This window comes from Trichosurus vulpecula, chromosome 6 (assembly GCF_011100635.1).
Source record: "Trichosurus vulpecula isolate mTriVul1 chromosome 6, mTriVul1.pri, whole genome shotgun sequence".
NCBI lineage: Eukaryota > Metazoa > Chordata > Mammalia > Diprotodontia > Phalangeridae > Trichosurus > Trichosurus vulpecula.
The window spans coordinates 194000308-194016406 of NC_050578.1; the positions used below are offsets into that span (position 1 = coordinate 194000308).

The window sequence follows — 16099 nt, forward strand, 5'->3', positions numbered from 1 at the left end:
TTATGAAAGGACCACTTTTTATTAAAGTATTTTTATCCCATTGTATGGATTTTGAGATGACTTACATATTTTTTAAATGAGATCTTTCTTCCTCTCCCCACCACTCCCCAGATATTAACAGCATTATTGTTGGTTGCGGTATACTTCTCATATAAACTTGCTTACTAATCTCTATTTAATTTTTGCTTCCGTTGTGGACCTGTTCTGCCAATATACGCAGCTCTTCCTTGTAAGTTTGGCAAAGCTATGCCCACACTATGGGAGATAGGTTACCTGTTGGGTGGAGTTTCCTAAAACAAGCCAGAGTTTTCTCAGAAGGCCATTTTAAACTTAATTGAGTAGGTTCCACCTGATTTTCCTGAGAAGTCTTAGGTAGTTGGGCTCTAATGCAAAGACAGTAGTAAATGAGATGATAAAGACCATCTGACTGAAAGTGGCACTAGATCCAGTCCATAGCTGTACTATAATAAAGGGGAAAGAAATCATTAAACCATCTGAAAAGAAAAGCTTTGAACACAAAATGATTGGATTAATGTCTGTCTACAGACATAGTTTCTGTGCCAAAGAACCAAGGCTAGATTTAGGTCCCGGGAGGTTAGGGTACAGGCCAAAGCTTTTCTATGCAATTAACTGTCAGTGTTTGTAGAGTTCTCATTTAGGGCATTGTTGTAGGTCCTATGCGGAATACAAAATATATGATCTAGTCACTCCCCTTAAGAAGCTGAGCTGGTTCTTCTTTCCTGTGTTGCTCCTGAGGCTGGGGATTTTCACTAGACTCTTAGCAACATCTTTATGATGGAGTCCCCAATGTTTTAAAATCATACCATAATTACAATGTCACTACAGCTTGTACCTTGGAACTTATTTATGTTTTGGTGTTTTAAATAAAAAAAAATATTAATGGGAAAAAAGTTAATTTGAACAAAAGATGAGAGGAAGATAAATTCTCCTAAAAGATAATCTATTTCACATCATTTTTCACAGAATTTAGATTTTGAAACAGATGGTAGACCTCCAAGGACCACTGAAATGATCTCTGTCCCAAGTGCACTTAGGGAGATCTGTGGCATAGCATGTATGTGTCAGCGATTATAAGGCATAAAAAGCAACCTGGGTAGGTAGAGGAGGGTGGATGAGCCAACTTTGGAAATCCCCTCCCCTCTCTGAAAGGTTATGTGTCTGTGGTAGGGCATAATTGACCCAAGTCCATTACTGGAATGCATGGTTCATGTATCTTTAACTCATTTTAAAGAACAACATTCGTTCAGGTAGAAAGTCCATTTTGATTGAGAGGCTGATGCTTTTTGGCCATGTGGAGAAAATGTAATAGAATGTTAAGTGCTTCAGTGAGTAACCTGAGAAAAAATCATAAACCCCAAAGACTGTGCTTCATCTGAGAATTGAGGCACCCGGGGGGCATCCAGAAACGTCCTTGAAAATTACCTGCCTCTGTTGGGTTATTTCCTCAGTGCAGGAAATGCCAGTATAAGGTTTCAACATTTCCAAGTTAAGAACCTTTTCTTTTTTACTCAACTAAATAGAAAAAGAAAACTCTGGCTTGATTCCACATTCTGCATTATTCAGTTCTGTGTAAAGGGTGTTATTTTGTTAATAACGGCTTTTTAGTGGTTTGGCCGTGTTCATATTTGCCAGAGCACCTGGCTTTGTTTTGAGGATAGAAGTAAGTGAGGAAGGTCGGGGGTCAATATTGGTGTTCGTTCATGCTTTTCATTTTGCTTCTGAGATGTTTTTGTGGGTTTCTCCCCTCAGGTTGGTAATTTTATAACAGAGATGTATTTATTTTCAGATGTCAAAAGTGTTTTGGATTCCATTGGTACAAATATCACTGTTGTTATCAAAATGCTTCCTATTCAGGAGACGATAACAGATTTCATAATTTATCTTACTCAGACTGAGACGTATATTGAAAATTATTTCCCCTTAGTTGAGCAGTACGACTTCTATAGGTGAGTACTTGCCTTAGAGATGGTAAAGTAGATGAGATCTAAAGAGTATTTTTACATTCTAGATTTTTTGGATAGTCTTGTGTGAGGAAATCCTACAACAAAGGTATAGGTTGGTGGTTGTTAAATCTGTATGGTCAGAACAAGTGGATGTTCTTGAGTGAAGATGGGCAAAATCTTCACAAAGTTTCACATTTTTATAGAACTTCAGAATGGAAAGGGACCATTTAGTTCAGCCTATGGCCAAAAGAGTCCATTTAGTTCAGCCTATGCTTGAATAGGTGGCACAGTGGATAAAGCAGCAGGCTTAATCAGGAAGACCTCAGTTTAAATCAGGCCTCAGCCATTTACTAGTTTTGTAACCCTGGGCAAGTCACTAACTTGTTGGTCTCAGTTTCCTCATCTATAAAATGAGCTGGGGAAGGAAATGGCAAACCACCGCAGTATCTCTGCCAAGAAAACCCCAAATGAGGTCACAGAGTTGGTCACAACTGAACAACAAAAATACTTGAATGAAAATCTTCTCTATAATGTACCAGAATGGTCATTAAAGCAGGTGCTTAAAGACATCCAGGGAGGGAGAAACACCACTATATTCTGAGTCATCTGGACAGTTCAAATATGTACCATAATTTTAAACATTTAAAGTAATCCAGGAGAATATTTTTAAAATGACATTTGATTTTTCCCTAGTTATATCTAAGTACAATTTTTAGCATTCATTTTTTTAAAATGTTGAGTTCCAGATTTTCCAGGAGAATATTGACAAATCCTGCCAATATTTTGACAACTAGATTTGGAACTGGAAGGGTCCTCAGACATGATCAGTCCACCCTCCTTAGTTTACAGAGAAAGCTATCAAAACCCAGAGAAGGGACTTGGCCCAAGGTCACACTGTCGTAAGTAGCTGAGCCAGGATTTAAACTTAGATGCACAGGCCCCATATAGATGCTCTACCACTGTGGTATAGTACAGGCAAGATGATATGGGTTATCAGAAAGAGGATAAATCTCTGTTGGCTGGGCTGCTAAAGAGTCTTCATTGGAGGAATTAAGATTTCAATTCCATAATTTTTTAAAAATTCTATAAACATTTATTAAGTGCCTACTATGTGCCAGATGCTGGGCTAAACTTGAATTGGTAAGCTGGTGCTTGGGACATGAGGAGCATTTCAGTGAGTTTGGGGTGGGAAGAGAAAGAAGAATGCAGATCAGAAGAGCAGAGGCACAGATGAGACTGAAAATACCTAGGGATCAGTGATGAGACCACTGTGCCTAGAACCAGAGATGGCCCATATAGGCAAGGAGTAAGAGATGAAGTTGGGAAGCTAAGTGGGAGCCCGATTTTAAGGACTCTTAAGGCCTGGTTTAAGGAGTTTGGACTTGGTCCTGTAGGTAATGGGGAGCCACTGAAAATTTTTAGTTAGGAGAATGAACCTGAAACTGTTGTTTTAGAAAGATGATATATAGGATGGATCCGAGGGGGAGGAAGATAAGCTGGAGAGTGTCCAGATAATGGCAGCTAAGATCATGAAGGGCCTTCAGTTCATGTCATGTAAAGATAATTCCTCAGTTTCACCCTGAAAAGATTTAAAGGGGCATGAGTCTTCAGATATTTGAAGTGCTGTCATTGGTAAAATGGGCATCTAGGTGACACAGTGGATAGAATGTCACACCTAGAATCAAGGAGACTCATCTTCCTGAGTTCAAATCTACCTCAGACACTTGCTAGCTGTGTGACCCTGGGCAAGTCACTTAATCCCATTTGCCTCAGTTTCCCTATCTGTAAAATGAGATGGAGAAGGAAAAACAAACCACTCCAGTATCTCTGCCAAGAAAGTGCCAAATGGGGTCACGAGGAGTCAGACACAACTAAAAATAACAACAGCAACAGCATGGGTACGAGGGATCAAACTTGTTCTCTTTGGCCCCAGAAAACAGAACAGGCAGCAGAGAGTGGAAGTTGTAGAGTTAAGTAGAGATCAATGTCAGGAAATACTTCCTAGCAAGTTTAGCTGTTCAGCAGTGGAATGGGCATCCTCAATTTCAAGAGGCCATGAGGTCTTCCAGCAGAGTCTAGATGACCATGTGGTTAGTGGGGATTCTCTCCTCTATGGATCAGACTAGATGGCCATGGAGGTCCCTTCCAGCTTCCAGATTCTTTGATTCTCTGAAGAATAGAGAGATTGGAAAACTTGTTGAGGGGATTTATAACGATGGAGCTGTGAAATAATGAAGGTCTGAACTAAGATAAGAGTAATGGCCATGGGAAAGAAGACAAGAGGAGGAGCTTCTCTGGTGTATTGGAAGAAGCCCCAGCTGGGAGTTAAGTGAACGAGCTATAGGCCGTGGGACAAGCCATGACACATCGCTGACCTTCTGTAAGATGGGGGACACTGAAGTCCCCTTCAGCTCTAAAATACAACATTTTTAATGTAGAGCCAGGAAAATTTGGTGATTTACTGAGTGTGTAGGGAAGGGGAAGAGTCAAGGATGGCTGAAGTTTTAATTGAGTTACCAAGAGTGGATGGTACCTGAACAGGGAGATTCATAAAGGGGTAAAGGCGATTGTCTCAAGGCTGTGTCGCCTCTTAGGACAGGCCATTTGCCCTGGGAATACTGGTAAGTCAGCACTTAGCAGCGTCTGGCACATAGTAGGCTCTTAATAGATGTCGATGGATTGATTGCTGATTTTGCTGGATTATCTAGTCTGCTTAGATTTTGTCATCTGCGTTTTTTTCTGTAGCACATGAGAAAGGAATGGTGGTGTTGTTGAAGGAGCACCGGAATCCTGGAGTTAGACCTGGGTCTTTTGGCCTCAGCCTCCTTCTCTGTAAAAGGAGGGGCTTACCATCAGTGATCTCTAAGGGCCTTTCCAGCCTTAGGATAATGTTTCTTACTCCTCCCCGCAGCATATACATCTCATAGTACCAATAACAACAAGCGTTTATTGAGCATGCATAGTAGTAATAGTGACAATAATAGCTCACATTCATATAATACTTTAAAGTTTATCAGGGACTTTACACTTATTATCTTATTTGATTCTCACAGCTCTATGAGGTGGGGGCTATTATTGTTATATACCCCATTTTATAGATGAGCAAAGTGAGGCTTAGAAAAGCTAAGAGATTTGCTTCCAACTATCAACTGAGACAGGACTGAAACTCAGGTCTTCCTTAGCACTCTATCCACTAGAGCATCTAGGAGTCCCTGGACAGAACCCGGGGATATGATGATATACAAAGACAAGATGGAAAAATAATAATAGGAGTTTATATTCTACTGAGTTATTGATATACATTATTACATTTGAACCTTAGAACAACTTGTCGAGGTAAAAATGTCATGTGACTCCCTCGGTGGTGCAATGCAGAGCGTCAGACCTCAGTTCATATCCATCCTCAGATACTTTCTGGCTGTGTGACCTTGGGCAAGTCATTTAACCTCTGTGAGCTTCAGTTTCTTCATCTTTAAAATGGGGATAATAATAGCGCCTATCTTACGGAGTTGTTATAACCATCAAATGAGATGACAATCGTAAAATGCCTGGAACAGAGTAAGCACTATATAAATGTTTACTACTGCTGCTCCTCCTCCTCCTCCTCCTCTTCCTCCATTATTGTTATTATCATGTGAGGAAAAGAGGTTCAGTGAAGTCATGACTTAACTGTGGTCCATAGTTACGATCCCATATATTATTGACTCTGTGACCAGCACTCCAGGTGCTCTGCCTCCCTACAAGGAAGTAGTTCAGTGAGTCATTTTCTCAGGCATTATAGAGTTAAAGTGATTTCATTTGGTTTTATTTTGTTGTTTTCAAATATTTGATTGCGTGTCTCCCATTCTTGAAGATTCCTCAGCTGCTGGGACAGACTGTTAGAGCTTGTGGGCATGCCAGTTAAAACTAATTGAATATCCATTATTCTAGAATGCCTAAGCAAACTGACAGCATCTCTGTAAAATGGAGATTGATGTTCTTTGGGCACCTGATTTAGGATGCTTATAACATTTCTAAATATTTAATGCATCTGGATTTTTTTTCCAGCCTAGAGAATGGGATAGTGCTCCTAAAGCCTTATTCCTATGATTTTAGTCTATTGTTCATAAAGAACTTGTGAAGAAGCCCGATGTTTCTTAATTCTTTCTTCACTTCTCTTCACATAAATAAATATTAATGATAAACCTTGAAAAGGCTTGACAAGCCTCATAGCAGTGTTTATTAGTAGTCTCCAAAGAGAGCTTATTTAAGTATTGCTTAAGTAGAAAGCAGTAGTCGAAAGAACATTGGGATTGGAGTCACAAGACCCGGGTTTAAGTCCCCGTTCTTATACTGACTGTGGCTAAGTTGCCTGGCCTCTTTAAGCTTTGGTTTTCCATGTATAAAATGGCGATAGTGATACTGTCAACTACCAACCACTCAGATTTTAAACATTGTCATCTCTCCCTGGTACAACTGAGCTCCTTAAGGGTTTGTGGTGGTGGCAGTGGTGGTGTTTGTTGATTAGTTTCAATCACATAAATAAATAAATGAATGAATGAATGAATGAATGAAACCTCATTTGAGGTTTTCTTGGCAAAGAAGCTGGAATGGTTTGCCATTTCCTTCTCCAACTCATTTACGGATGAGGAGACTGAGGCAAACAAAGTTAAGTGACTTCCATAAGTCATATAGCTAGTAAGTGTCTCAGGCTGGATTTGAACTCTGATCTTGCTGACTCCAGGCCCAGAACTCTATGCACCACCTTGAGTAAAGGACTATTTTTGCCTTGCTTTGTATGCCCAGTGCTTAGCAAAATGCCTCGCTCATAATAAGCCTTTAACTGATTGAGAGGGTAGACTTTGCGGCTCTGGACAATTCACCCAACTTTAGAGTCCTAGACAACTCTAGATGACAATAAATTGGGGGACAGTTGCTGATTTGCAATGGTGGATGTGTCTTCCTCCTCACCAGAAGCCTGCTATACTGGTGAAATCACAGGTGTAGACAAAAATCAAGTGGCATATAAAACGTGTGTTGCGGCTGCTAACCCGATACCTTCTAATCCACCACTCCTCTTTGGGAAGATACTCTCAAAACCAGCAAGTACTTCTGGTTCACACCCTAGGTCCTGCTTACAGGACCTCGAGCAGTCCAATCCAATGCAAGTCAGTAAACATGTACTAAAAACCTTCTATGTCTAAGGCACTGGAGATTCAAAGGTAAAAATGAAATAGCCGCTGTTCTCAAAGTGCTTACATATTCTACTGGGGGAACAGAGCCACGTATATAGATTAGTAATTTTGGTGGGGGAGGGGGATGAGGCAGTTGGGGTTAAGTGGACTTGCTCAGTGTCATACAACTAGTAAGTATTAAGTGTCTAAGGCCAGATTTGAACTCCAGGGTCGATGCTCTATCCACTGCACCACCTAACTGCCCCCAGATTAGTAATTTCAAAGAAGTCAGTACAAAGTAATTTGGGGAAGATAAATACTAACAAGTGAGTAATCTAAACTTGTAGGATTTGGTATCTGATCTATGTTTTGGGAAGGTGAGGTTTTATATTAGACATGGTTGAGGAAAGAAGTGCATTTTAATATAGGGGGACATCTGTGGCAATTTTGACTAAAGGAAGAATTTTATTAAGAATGTTTGGCCTTTCCCATTGAAGTTTCTTGTATTTGTTTCCATATTGTGCGAATGTTATGTACATATTAATTGTCATTTTCATCAGATGGCTGTCTTGTTTAATCGCCTGTTGTTTGCTGATCCTGATTCTGGTCTTTTACTACCTGGGATTATTGTGTGGTGTCTGTGGTTATAACAAACACAAGACTCCGACCAACCGTGGCTGTGTATCAAACACTGGAGGCAACTTTCTCATGGCGTGAGTACTTTCTTTCTTTGTAACACATTCAAGGGAAATGTTCCAGAGTTCCAGGTTGGAGGATAGAGAGTAAGATGATCCCATGGATGGCCCGTAACAATTTAAAAAAACCAAAGACCTAGCACTATGGATATTCTTTAAGTTATATGCAGCTGTTCACATGTGATTTCTTTTGTTTGGGTACCTTTCCAATGGGTAAAAGTATAAGTGAGCATCTAAGCTAGTGATCTCCAACTTGTGTGCATGTACCCTGGAGAGGAAAGGGTGAGCAAGATGATCCTTTCAATTGTGGGAAGAAAATACTGGAAATTCTATTTGGATTTATTTTAGCTAAAATAAGGAATAGGTTAGACTTTAAATATTTGGTATAGAAATTGAGGTACCCTCACTAGGTCTGTATGTTAGACGATCACATGTCACAGATAATACTTAAGATATCCTAATGGAAGAGTGGTAGTGCCCCAAAGTAGAAAGGTTGACTGTGGCACCCTCCCTAATTCATCTCTTTTCAGTGTATTGTAGTTTATGGGACATGCTTAATTGGATTTATGGATTACATTATGATAAGTTGGAGACAATTTTCTAACATATTTAAGAATCTTCCCAATGAATAGTTTTAGGGCTTTGAACCCATTTGTTACAAATGTAAAAATGCAAGAACATTAAGGTAAAGGGAAATTCGCTGGCTTGACTTTTGATAAAGAACCTTTGCATAATTGGTGGATGGGATTGAAACTGTCATAGTTTAGTGAGCCCAGCCAAAGATTCACTTCTTCCATTTGAAGCTATGTATTTATGTATGTTTCAAAGACATCTTTTTCGGACAAAGCAGCCATTTAATTTTTCTTTAGTAATGGTAGGAGAGACCCTTTTTGCGTTCACTAAAATATAATAAATTTACTTCATAAATTACTTAGTGAGTTCAGTGTGATGTGCTTCATCATTTTTACAAATTTTGGTTTACCAATTTGCATTAGTGATTTAAATGTCAGGTTTTAAGTTCAGTTTTGTTTACCTGAGACTTGAAGTGAGTAAGCCAGGGAGGAGGAGATGAGGAAGGGAAAAAATTACTGCCATGGGGGTCAACCAGTGAAAATGCAAAGTTAAGAAATGTCATGTTGTGTGTGAGGAAAAGCTAGAAGGTTAGTGTCACTGGATTGCAGAATCCTTGGAGGGGAGGAAGTAAGTAACAAGGCTGGTGATGCAGGACTATAAATAAGGAGCCATTGGAGCTTATTAAATAGGTTAGGTGATATATTCAGATATGCACTTTAGGAAGATTGATTTTTAAAAAAATCTATATATTTATAGATACAGATATCAGTCAAAATTTGCCTTTTCACCCTCCCACTGCAACCTCCCCACCTCTCAGTTGAGAATCAATCAGGACAATTTTTCCCACTGGTCACATCCAAAGAAAATGTTGATCTTATCCTTCACTTTTGAGTCTTTCACCTCTTGCTCAGGAGATGGACAACATATTTTCTTCTTAGTCCTTCTGGAATTGTGGTTGATCATTACACTCATAAGAGTTCCTAATTTTGTTTGAAGTTGTTTGCCTTTTCCATGTTGCCATTATTGTATAAATTGTTGTTCTGGTTCTGTTCACTTCAAGTGGTATCAGATATACAAATCTTCCCAGGTTTCTCTGAAGCCATCCCTTTCATCACTTCTTACAACATTGTAGTATTACATCACATTTATATACCATAATTCTCCAATTTATTGGTAGTTCCTCAAATTCCCGTTCTTTGCCACAGCAAAAAGAGCTATAAGTAGTTTTATGTATCCTTAGTTTGTTTCTTTAGGATTGATCCTTCCCCTCACTTCCTCTTTCCTTCTATTTCTTTTAGTGAAATGTATTTCTGTACCCAATTGTGTGTGTGTGTGTGTGTGCGTGTGTGTGTGTATGTGTGTGTGTTCCTTCTTTTGACCAGTTTGGATGAGAGTCAATATCCCTCATATCCCTTGCTCCTTGTTTGTATAGATGTCTACATGCACACCCTGATTATGTGAGATAATTTTCCCTAACCTTCCTTCCCTCCTACTCCAGTGTTTTCCTCTTCCCTTCATTTTCCATTCTTAAGGTCATTAAGATATAACAGAAATCCTCCCAAGTCTTGTCTAACTGGGACCCCCAATAACCTCTGATGATGTTACAGGTCAGAGGGGACAAATACATCTTCTCCCCATATTTGCTCAGTCCTTAATAATTGTTCATTCAGGTTTGCCTTTTTATGTTCCTCTTCACCCCTTTGTCTGAACTTCAAAGTTTCTATGCAGCTGTGGTCTTTCCAACTGGAATACTTGGAAGTCCTCTATGTCTTCTATTTCATTAAAGTTCCATTCTACCATCCCTACCCCCTTGTACCATACTCAGTTTTGCTGGGTAAGTTATTCTTTGCTGTAGCCCAATATCCTTTGTCTCTGGGATATTGTATTCCAAGTTCTTCACTTTATAGTCATGGCTACTAAATCATCTTTGATCCTGACTGTGGATCCTTAGCATATGAATTCCTCATTTGTGTCTGCCTGTGGTATTTTTTTTTCCTTTGACCTGAAAACTCTGGATTTGGCTGGGAGTTTTAATTTTGGATTTTCTTTCAAGAGGAGGTGACCAGTAGAGTCTTTTATAGTTCTACTTTGTGCTACTCTAGTTCTAAGAGCTCTGGGAGTTTTCTTGTAAGATTTCTTGAAATAGGATGTCAACAGTTTTTTGGTCATGACATCCAGAGAGTAAGTGATTCTTAATTTTTTCTCCTCAAACTATTTTCTAGGTCTGTTGTTTTTACTAAGAGAAAGCTTACAATTACTTCCTTTTTTTATTCTTTTCGCTTTGTTTTAATATTTCTTGATGCCTCATGGAATCACTGATTTCTGTTCTTCCATTCTGATTTTCAGGGAGTTTGGTGCTTGGGTAAGGTTTTTAACCTATTGTGCCAAGCTGTTAATTCCCTTTCTAGTTCTTTCTTTTAGAGCCTGTACGTTTCTAATTTTTTCCTCAAATGTTCTCATTCCATTTATAAAGACATTTTTAACTCTTTAGAAACTCTTGCTTCATCTCTTCTAGAAATTTCTGTTTAGTTTGTGCCCAAGCTGTTTTTCTCTGAGGCAATGCTTACAGATGCTTTGGAGTCATTCTCTTTTGGATTTGTGTCTTGAGTTTTTTTGACACCATAGAAGCTCTTTCTTTTAGCCTCTTTCTTGATTTTGAGCTTGATATTAAGGCTGAGCTCTGCTACTCTTCTGGCCTGGGCTAGCCCTATTGCTACTTTCTTGAGGATTAATGAAAAGAGGTTGAATGTTCTGATATTTCAGGATCTCAGGAACAGGCTATGGACCTGCAAGCTTTCAGCGCTCATGGAATGGCCTGATTGCTGTGCCCTGGTTTGTACTCTGCAAGTTCCTGGCGTGAGTTTGGGTCTGAGCGAGAGTAGTCTGGGGCTGGACTCTGCTTCAACATCTAGCTGAACAGATTCCTGCCCTGGTTATTCCTCTGCAGGCTAGACTAGATGCTAGAAATTAAACTATCATCTGTACCTGAGGTCTGACCTATACCACTGTCACTGCTGCCTTCTTAACTTATTCCTTTCTTGGTGCATGGTCAACGGTTTCCCCAACCAAGACTTCCACTCCTTTGCACAGTGTCTCTTCAGTTCTCTCTGGATATATGACCCAGAACTTGGTGCTATGTGACAATGTTGCCAGTTCACACTCATCCACATCCCATGCCTCAGTATGAGCTTAAAGCTTCCCATTATAAGTCTGGGACCTCCTCTTACCTAGCATAGAGCCTTTCTGTGGGCATTCGAGTACACTGAGGTGTGCTCCTGACCCAATTCTGTCCCCAGTGTCTGAAGATCTACCTGTCTTACCTACTTATGCTGATCTGGGCTAGACAAAAGGCTGAGACTTTTTCTGATTTTTCCTATCTCGAATTGGTCTGGTGAATTTTCTAGATCTGTTTTGAGGAGTCTTTTGGAAGGAGTTTCACTAGCACTCTGCCTTCTTCACTCCTTTCTAAATTTGACAGCTGAGTCGAGGATGGATTGGGGTGGGGAGAGACTTGATTTAGAGGGACCATTCAGCCTGCTGTTATAGTAACTGTCTAGGTAGGAGGTGACGAGGACCTGCTCCAGGCTGGCAGCAGTGTCAGAGGCGAGGGGGCCAAATATGATAGATGTAACAAGGCTAGAAATAACAGGACTTAGCAGCTGATTGGATCTGGACAGTGAAAGAGATTAAGAAAAAATGAGAGTAGCAGTAGAATCTTGCATTATAAGCTGCCTGTGAACCAGACTACTATCAGAGTCCATTTGAGGAAGAAACTAGTCTTTCTCTGCTGTCTTAAAGTAGAAATTAAGAGCAAGGACATGTATTCATGCATTTAAACTTAAGATGTTAAATTCCCAAGGGAAAGGTTCACTTGTGTGCTGATTTGATTCAAAATTGAAACTCTACCTGGAGAGCTATTGATTGTGAGTTTACTATTTAAAATGCCGCCATTTTGTACTCTTGATTCCCCTTACCCCCAAAGACACAATGGAATGAGATATTCTATTTTGGTGTGAGTGGCTTGAAGGGAGGAAATTAAGTTGCTATGTATTCACCAAGTGCACCTTTCATAAGTTGTCTTAAACTCCCTCCTCTTCTCTTCTCTCCCTCCCCCCCCAATGAAAGTACAGTTTAGGATGAATCCAAAGCGTGATTCTCAGGCCAGAAAACACCCCCACTCCCACGCCCAACACATCCCTCTTCTGCTTAAGCACAATGTAGTTTTCCTACAGTTTGTATAATGTATTCTGTGATTGACAGAGAATACGGAGATGCTGAATCCCAGAAGAGATGCTTATTTTATTAAGATTTAATTCATTTCATTGCCCATGAGGAGTTTTAACCCCCAAGTTTTTTCAAGATTGACTTCAGGTGATCCCAAGTGTTTGGTGGTGGTCTCATGTCTTTCCTGTTGGTTCCCTCAGAACTGCTCCTGCTTTCCCTTGTTTTATAGACATAACACATCTCTTGTAGACATCTGGTAAACAGCCAGAGAATTGCAGGAGTAGGAAATATGGTAGGCACAGTCAGGATAATCAGACTAATTAGAATTGTTAGGAGAATGTGTTATTTCATTTGGAAAATGGTTTAAATGATCTTGGAAGCCCAGAAGGAAGAAGTGAAATTAGCTGTGGCAACATTTAAGTTGCAGCTTCTTCTGTCTTTTAGAAGGGAAGGGAGACGGGAGGTGGTAATATGACTTCCCATGACATTCAGCCTGGAGGGAGGGATAAAGAATAAAAGATACCTTTAAAAAAGAGTCAGCTGCAGCTATAAACCTCTATGGTTAGTTGAGCCTAGTGAAAATGGCAAATTGTTGTTAATAATAAAGTCATTGATAGCATATATGGACATAGAATTGGTTGGGGGATGGGGCAAAGAAAATAACAGTATTACTTCCTCTAATCTAGATGCCATTTTGATGCCATGTGGGTAGAAGAGGGGTGCCACTAAACTTGAAGGAGAAACAATTCTCTGTAGTGGCCCACTGATCCTCACTGGATTCAGATGAACCTAATGTAGCCATTGAAACAACTTCTCAAGTTACTGATGGTCCCACCTTTATTCTCCTTTCTCCTCCTTGATCAGTCCCTGGTTACTTTTACTCTTCCAGATATTTTGAGTCTCTTATCTCTGGGTAGAAGAGACCAACTTTGGCTCTCACTCTTTCTGTGTTTCCTTTTTTTTTTCTTTTTTAGAGTTGGGGGAAAGGCAAGGCATTTGCCTGAGGTCACACAGCTAGTAAGTATCAAATGTCTGGGGCTGGTTTTGAACTCAGGTCCTCCTGACTCCTGGGCCAGTGCTCTATTCACTGCACCACCTAGCTGCCCCATCACCCTTTCTTTAGACAACTCCATTGCTACTGTTAGCCTCCAGGACTGGTTTTCTGTCTGTACCTTAATGAGTGTTATTGAGCTATCTACAAATGAAACCTTACAGAATGTTTTGTTTGTTTCTTTTTATTCAGACCTTTGATGTTTGAAGTATCCTTCAGTTATCTGGAATATTATCTGATGACACTTATTCATATCTGCAGTATTAGATCCATAATACTCTATTTGATAGAATGGTCATAAATTTGCCGACCACATTTTAGGGCCATGCGGAGAACAAAGATAAGGTTTATTCCATGCAAAGGGAAAGTACCTCACTTAATAGTTTGGACTGACCTGTAACCTATAAAAAGCTATAAGTTGTAGGTCCATCATTTCTGCATATTGTTTTCAAAGACAGTAAATACTTTGTGAGTCTTAATAGACTGGTTGATCTTTTTTTTTCTTCCTCCTGCAGTGGAGTTGGATTCAGTTTCCTGTTTTCCTGGGCACTGATGATCATAGTGGTTTCCACATTTGTTTTGGGTGGAAATGTAGAAAAATTGGTCTGTGAACCCTTTAAAGACAAGGCTATATTTCAGGTAAAGGTGTGGTTAGTAATGATTTTGGTTTGGTTTTGTGTGTGTGTGTGTGCGCACGCGCGTGTGTGCCTGTGTATTTTGGTGTCATAATTGAAACTTTTAAATTCCTATAATTAATGTGTGGTTGGGGGTGGAGGAGGAAAGGCTTTTGGAGAGTTGAGCAGAGAGGAGAGGAGGAAGCAATTAATCAAATGAATTGAGGGTCTTTGTAGCAGTAAGAAAAAGAAACAATTAGTTTAGATTCTTGGTTGCAAATAAAATAATCAATGTTTATTATTCAGATTAGTAGTTGCCTTTTAAAACAATGAACATTCTTTGTAGAGTCAGTCTATAAATAAAATTATTTTTAAAAGTATTCTGTGAAGCAGAGATCCTATGCCAGAGGTCTTCAGCTATCAGAAGAGGCAGTATTGAAATGGAGTATTTATTGCCATTTGGTCTTAGACTTCTCCCTACAGAATCAACTACTAAAGACCGTTAAGCAAGCTGGTCGTAGTAAGGATATTTTAGTTATTTGGCTGCACCAGTGGAAACTAGGTTCAGGCCACTTTTTTGCTAAATTATGTCCTTTTGGTTTTATAATTACATACAAGCCAATTGTTCTCCTATTTCTGGGTCTTATCCCACTGAACAGAAGGTGCTTGGTATTGCATCACATTTGATACTCCATGGTAAAGCCATGCATTCAAGATCCATACCATATGGTAGGGGAAGGAGCATTTAGTTTAAACTTGGGCTTGAATCTAAGCTTTGCTGAGTGTTACCCTAGGTAAGATGCTTACCCCTTCTGAGCGTCTTTTTCGGATGTAAATCCTGTGATCCATTTCCTACCTTTTAACTGGAAAGTCAAAATTAGAACGGGAAAAATTAAACTGTCTTCTAAATACCTTATATATAGAGCAAGTGAAGAAGAAGAGGGAATGTTGAGGTTATTTTTCACAAGATTAATGTAATGAATTACCTATATAATAATAATAAGAGGACTTTTGGGTTCTAGGTTTTGGATACCCCCTATTTATTCAATCCACAATGGAAAAACTACCTTTCGGGTCTCCTGTTTAAAAATCCTGATGTTAATCTCACCTTTGAACAAGTTTACAGGTACAGAAATTACCAACAAAAGCTTTACTATCACATGATGATGGTTTTGTCTGGTTTTCATTTTTCAGCATGAGAGCATTACCTTCAGAAGTCTTCACTAGTAGTTTCTTTAGAATATCCCCCCCATTTTCATGGTAATTTTAGTGGCTCTTCTCCAGTGTCCCCTGCAGCTCCATTTTGTCTTCTAGCCTAGAGAAGGAACTGGATTTGGCTTCTGAAGATCTGACTTTGAATCCCAGCTCTTCCACTCACCAACTATGTGACTGTGGGCCAATCATTTCATTTCTCTTAGCTTGCCCATCTGTAAAATGGGAATAATACATGTTTGTTCTGAAGAAAGTAGATTGTAGAGCCATTTAAAAATATGAGGAGTCATTTATTACCTAGGGAACAGTATACAAGCATTCCTAGAGCTCTTTCCTGGGTCCTAAGTGATAGCTTCAAACCCACAATCTTGTCTCTCTTTTCCTTATATGATTAGTTTGCACATTGAAAATCATTTACCTTTTTTCTCCCTATTCATAAGGCCTTAAAAAATTCTTCTATAACTTATTTTCATTGAATGGGCATTTAACAACCTGGAAAAGTTTTAGCATCATCTGCAAACTGAGGTAATTCACTGAATGCTCCATCTTGTAGCTCATGCATGAAAATATTAAATAAAGATAATCTTAGCATTAATCTCAGAGGTATCCCACT

At 39.4% G+C, this 16099-nt stretch overlaps 1 protein-coding gene across 1 annotated transcript in view; it reads left to right on the forward strand.

The window, feature by feature from the left end:
- PROM1 (prominin 1) overlaps positions 1–16099 on the forward strand; it is a 159242-nt gene that overhangs the window by 114568 nt on the left and 28575 nt on the right. The window contains exons 10-13 of the mRNA XM_036763550.1: positions 1808–1967; positions 7678–7830; positions 14176–14299; positions 15297–15400. Of these exons, the coding sequence (XP_036619445.1) occupies positions 1808–1967; positions 7678–7830; positions 14176–14299; positions 15297–15400 (541 nt within the window). The remainder of the gene's footprint in view (positions 1–1807; positions 1968–7677; positions 7831–14175; positions 14300–15296; positions 15401–16099) is intronic.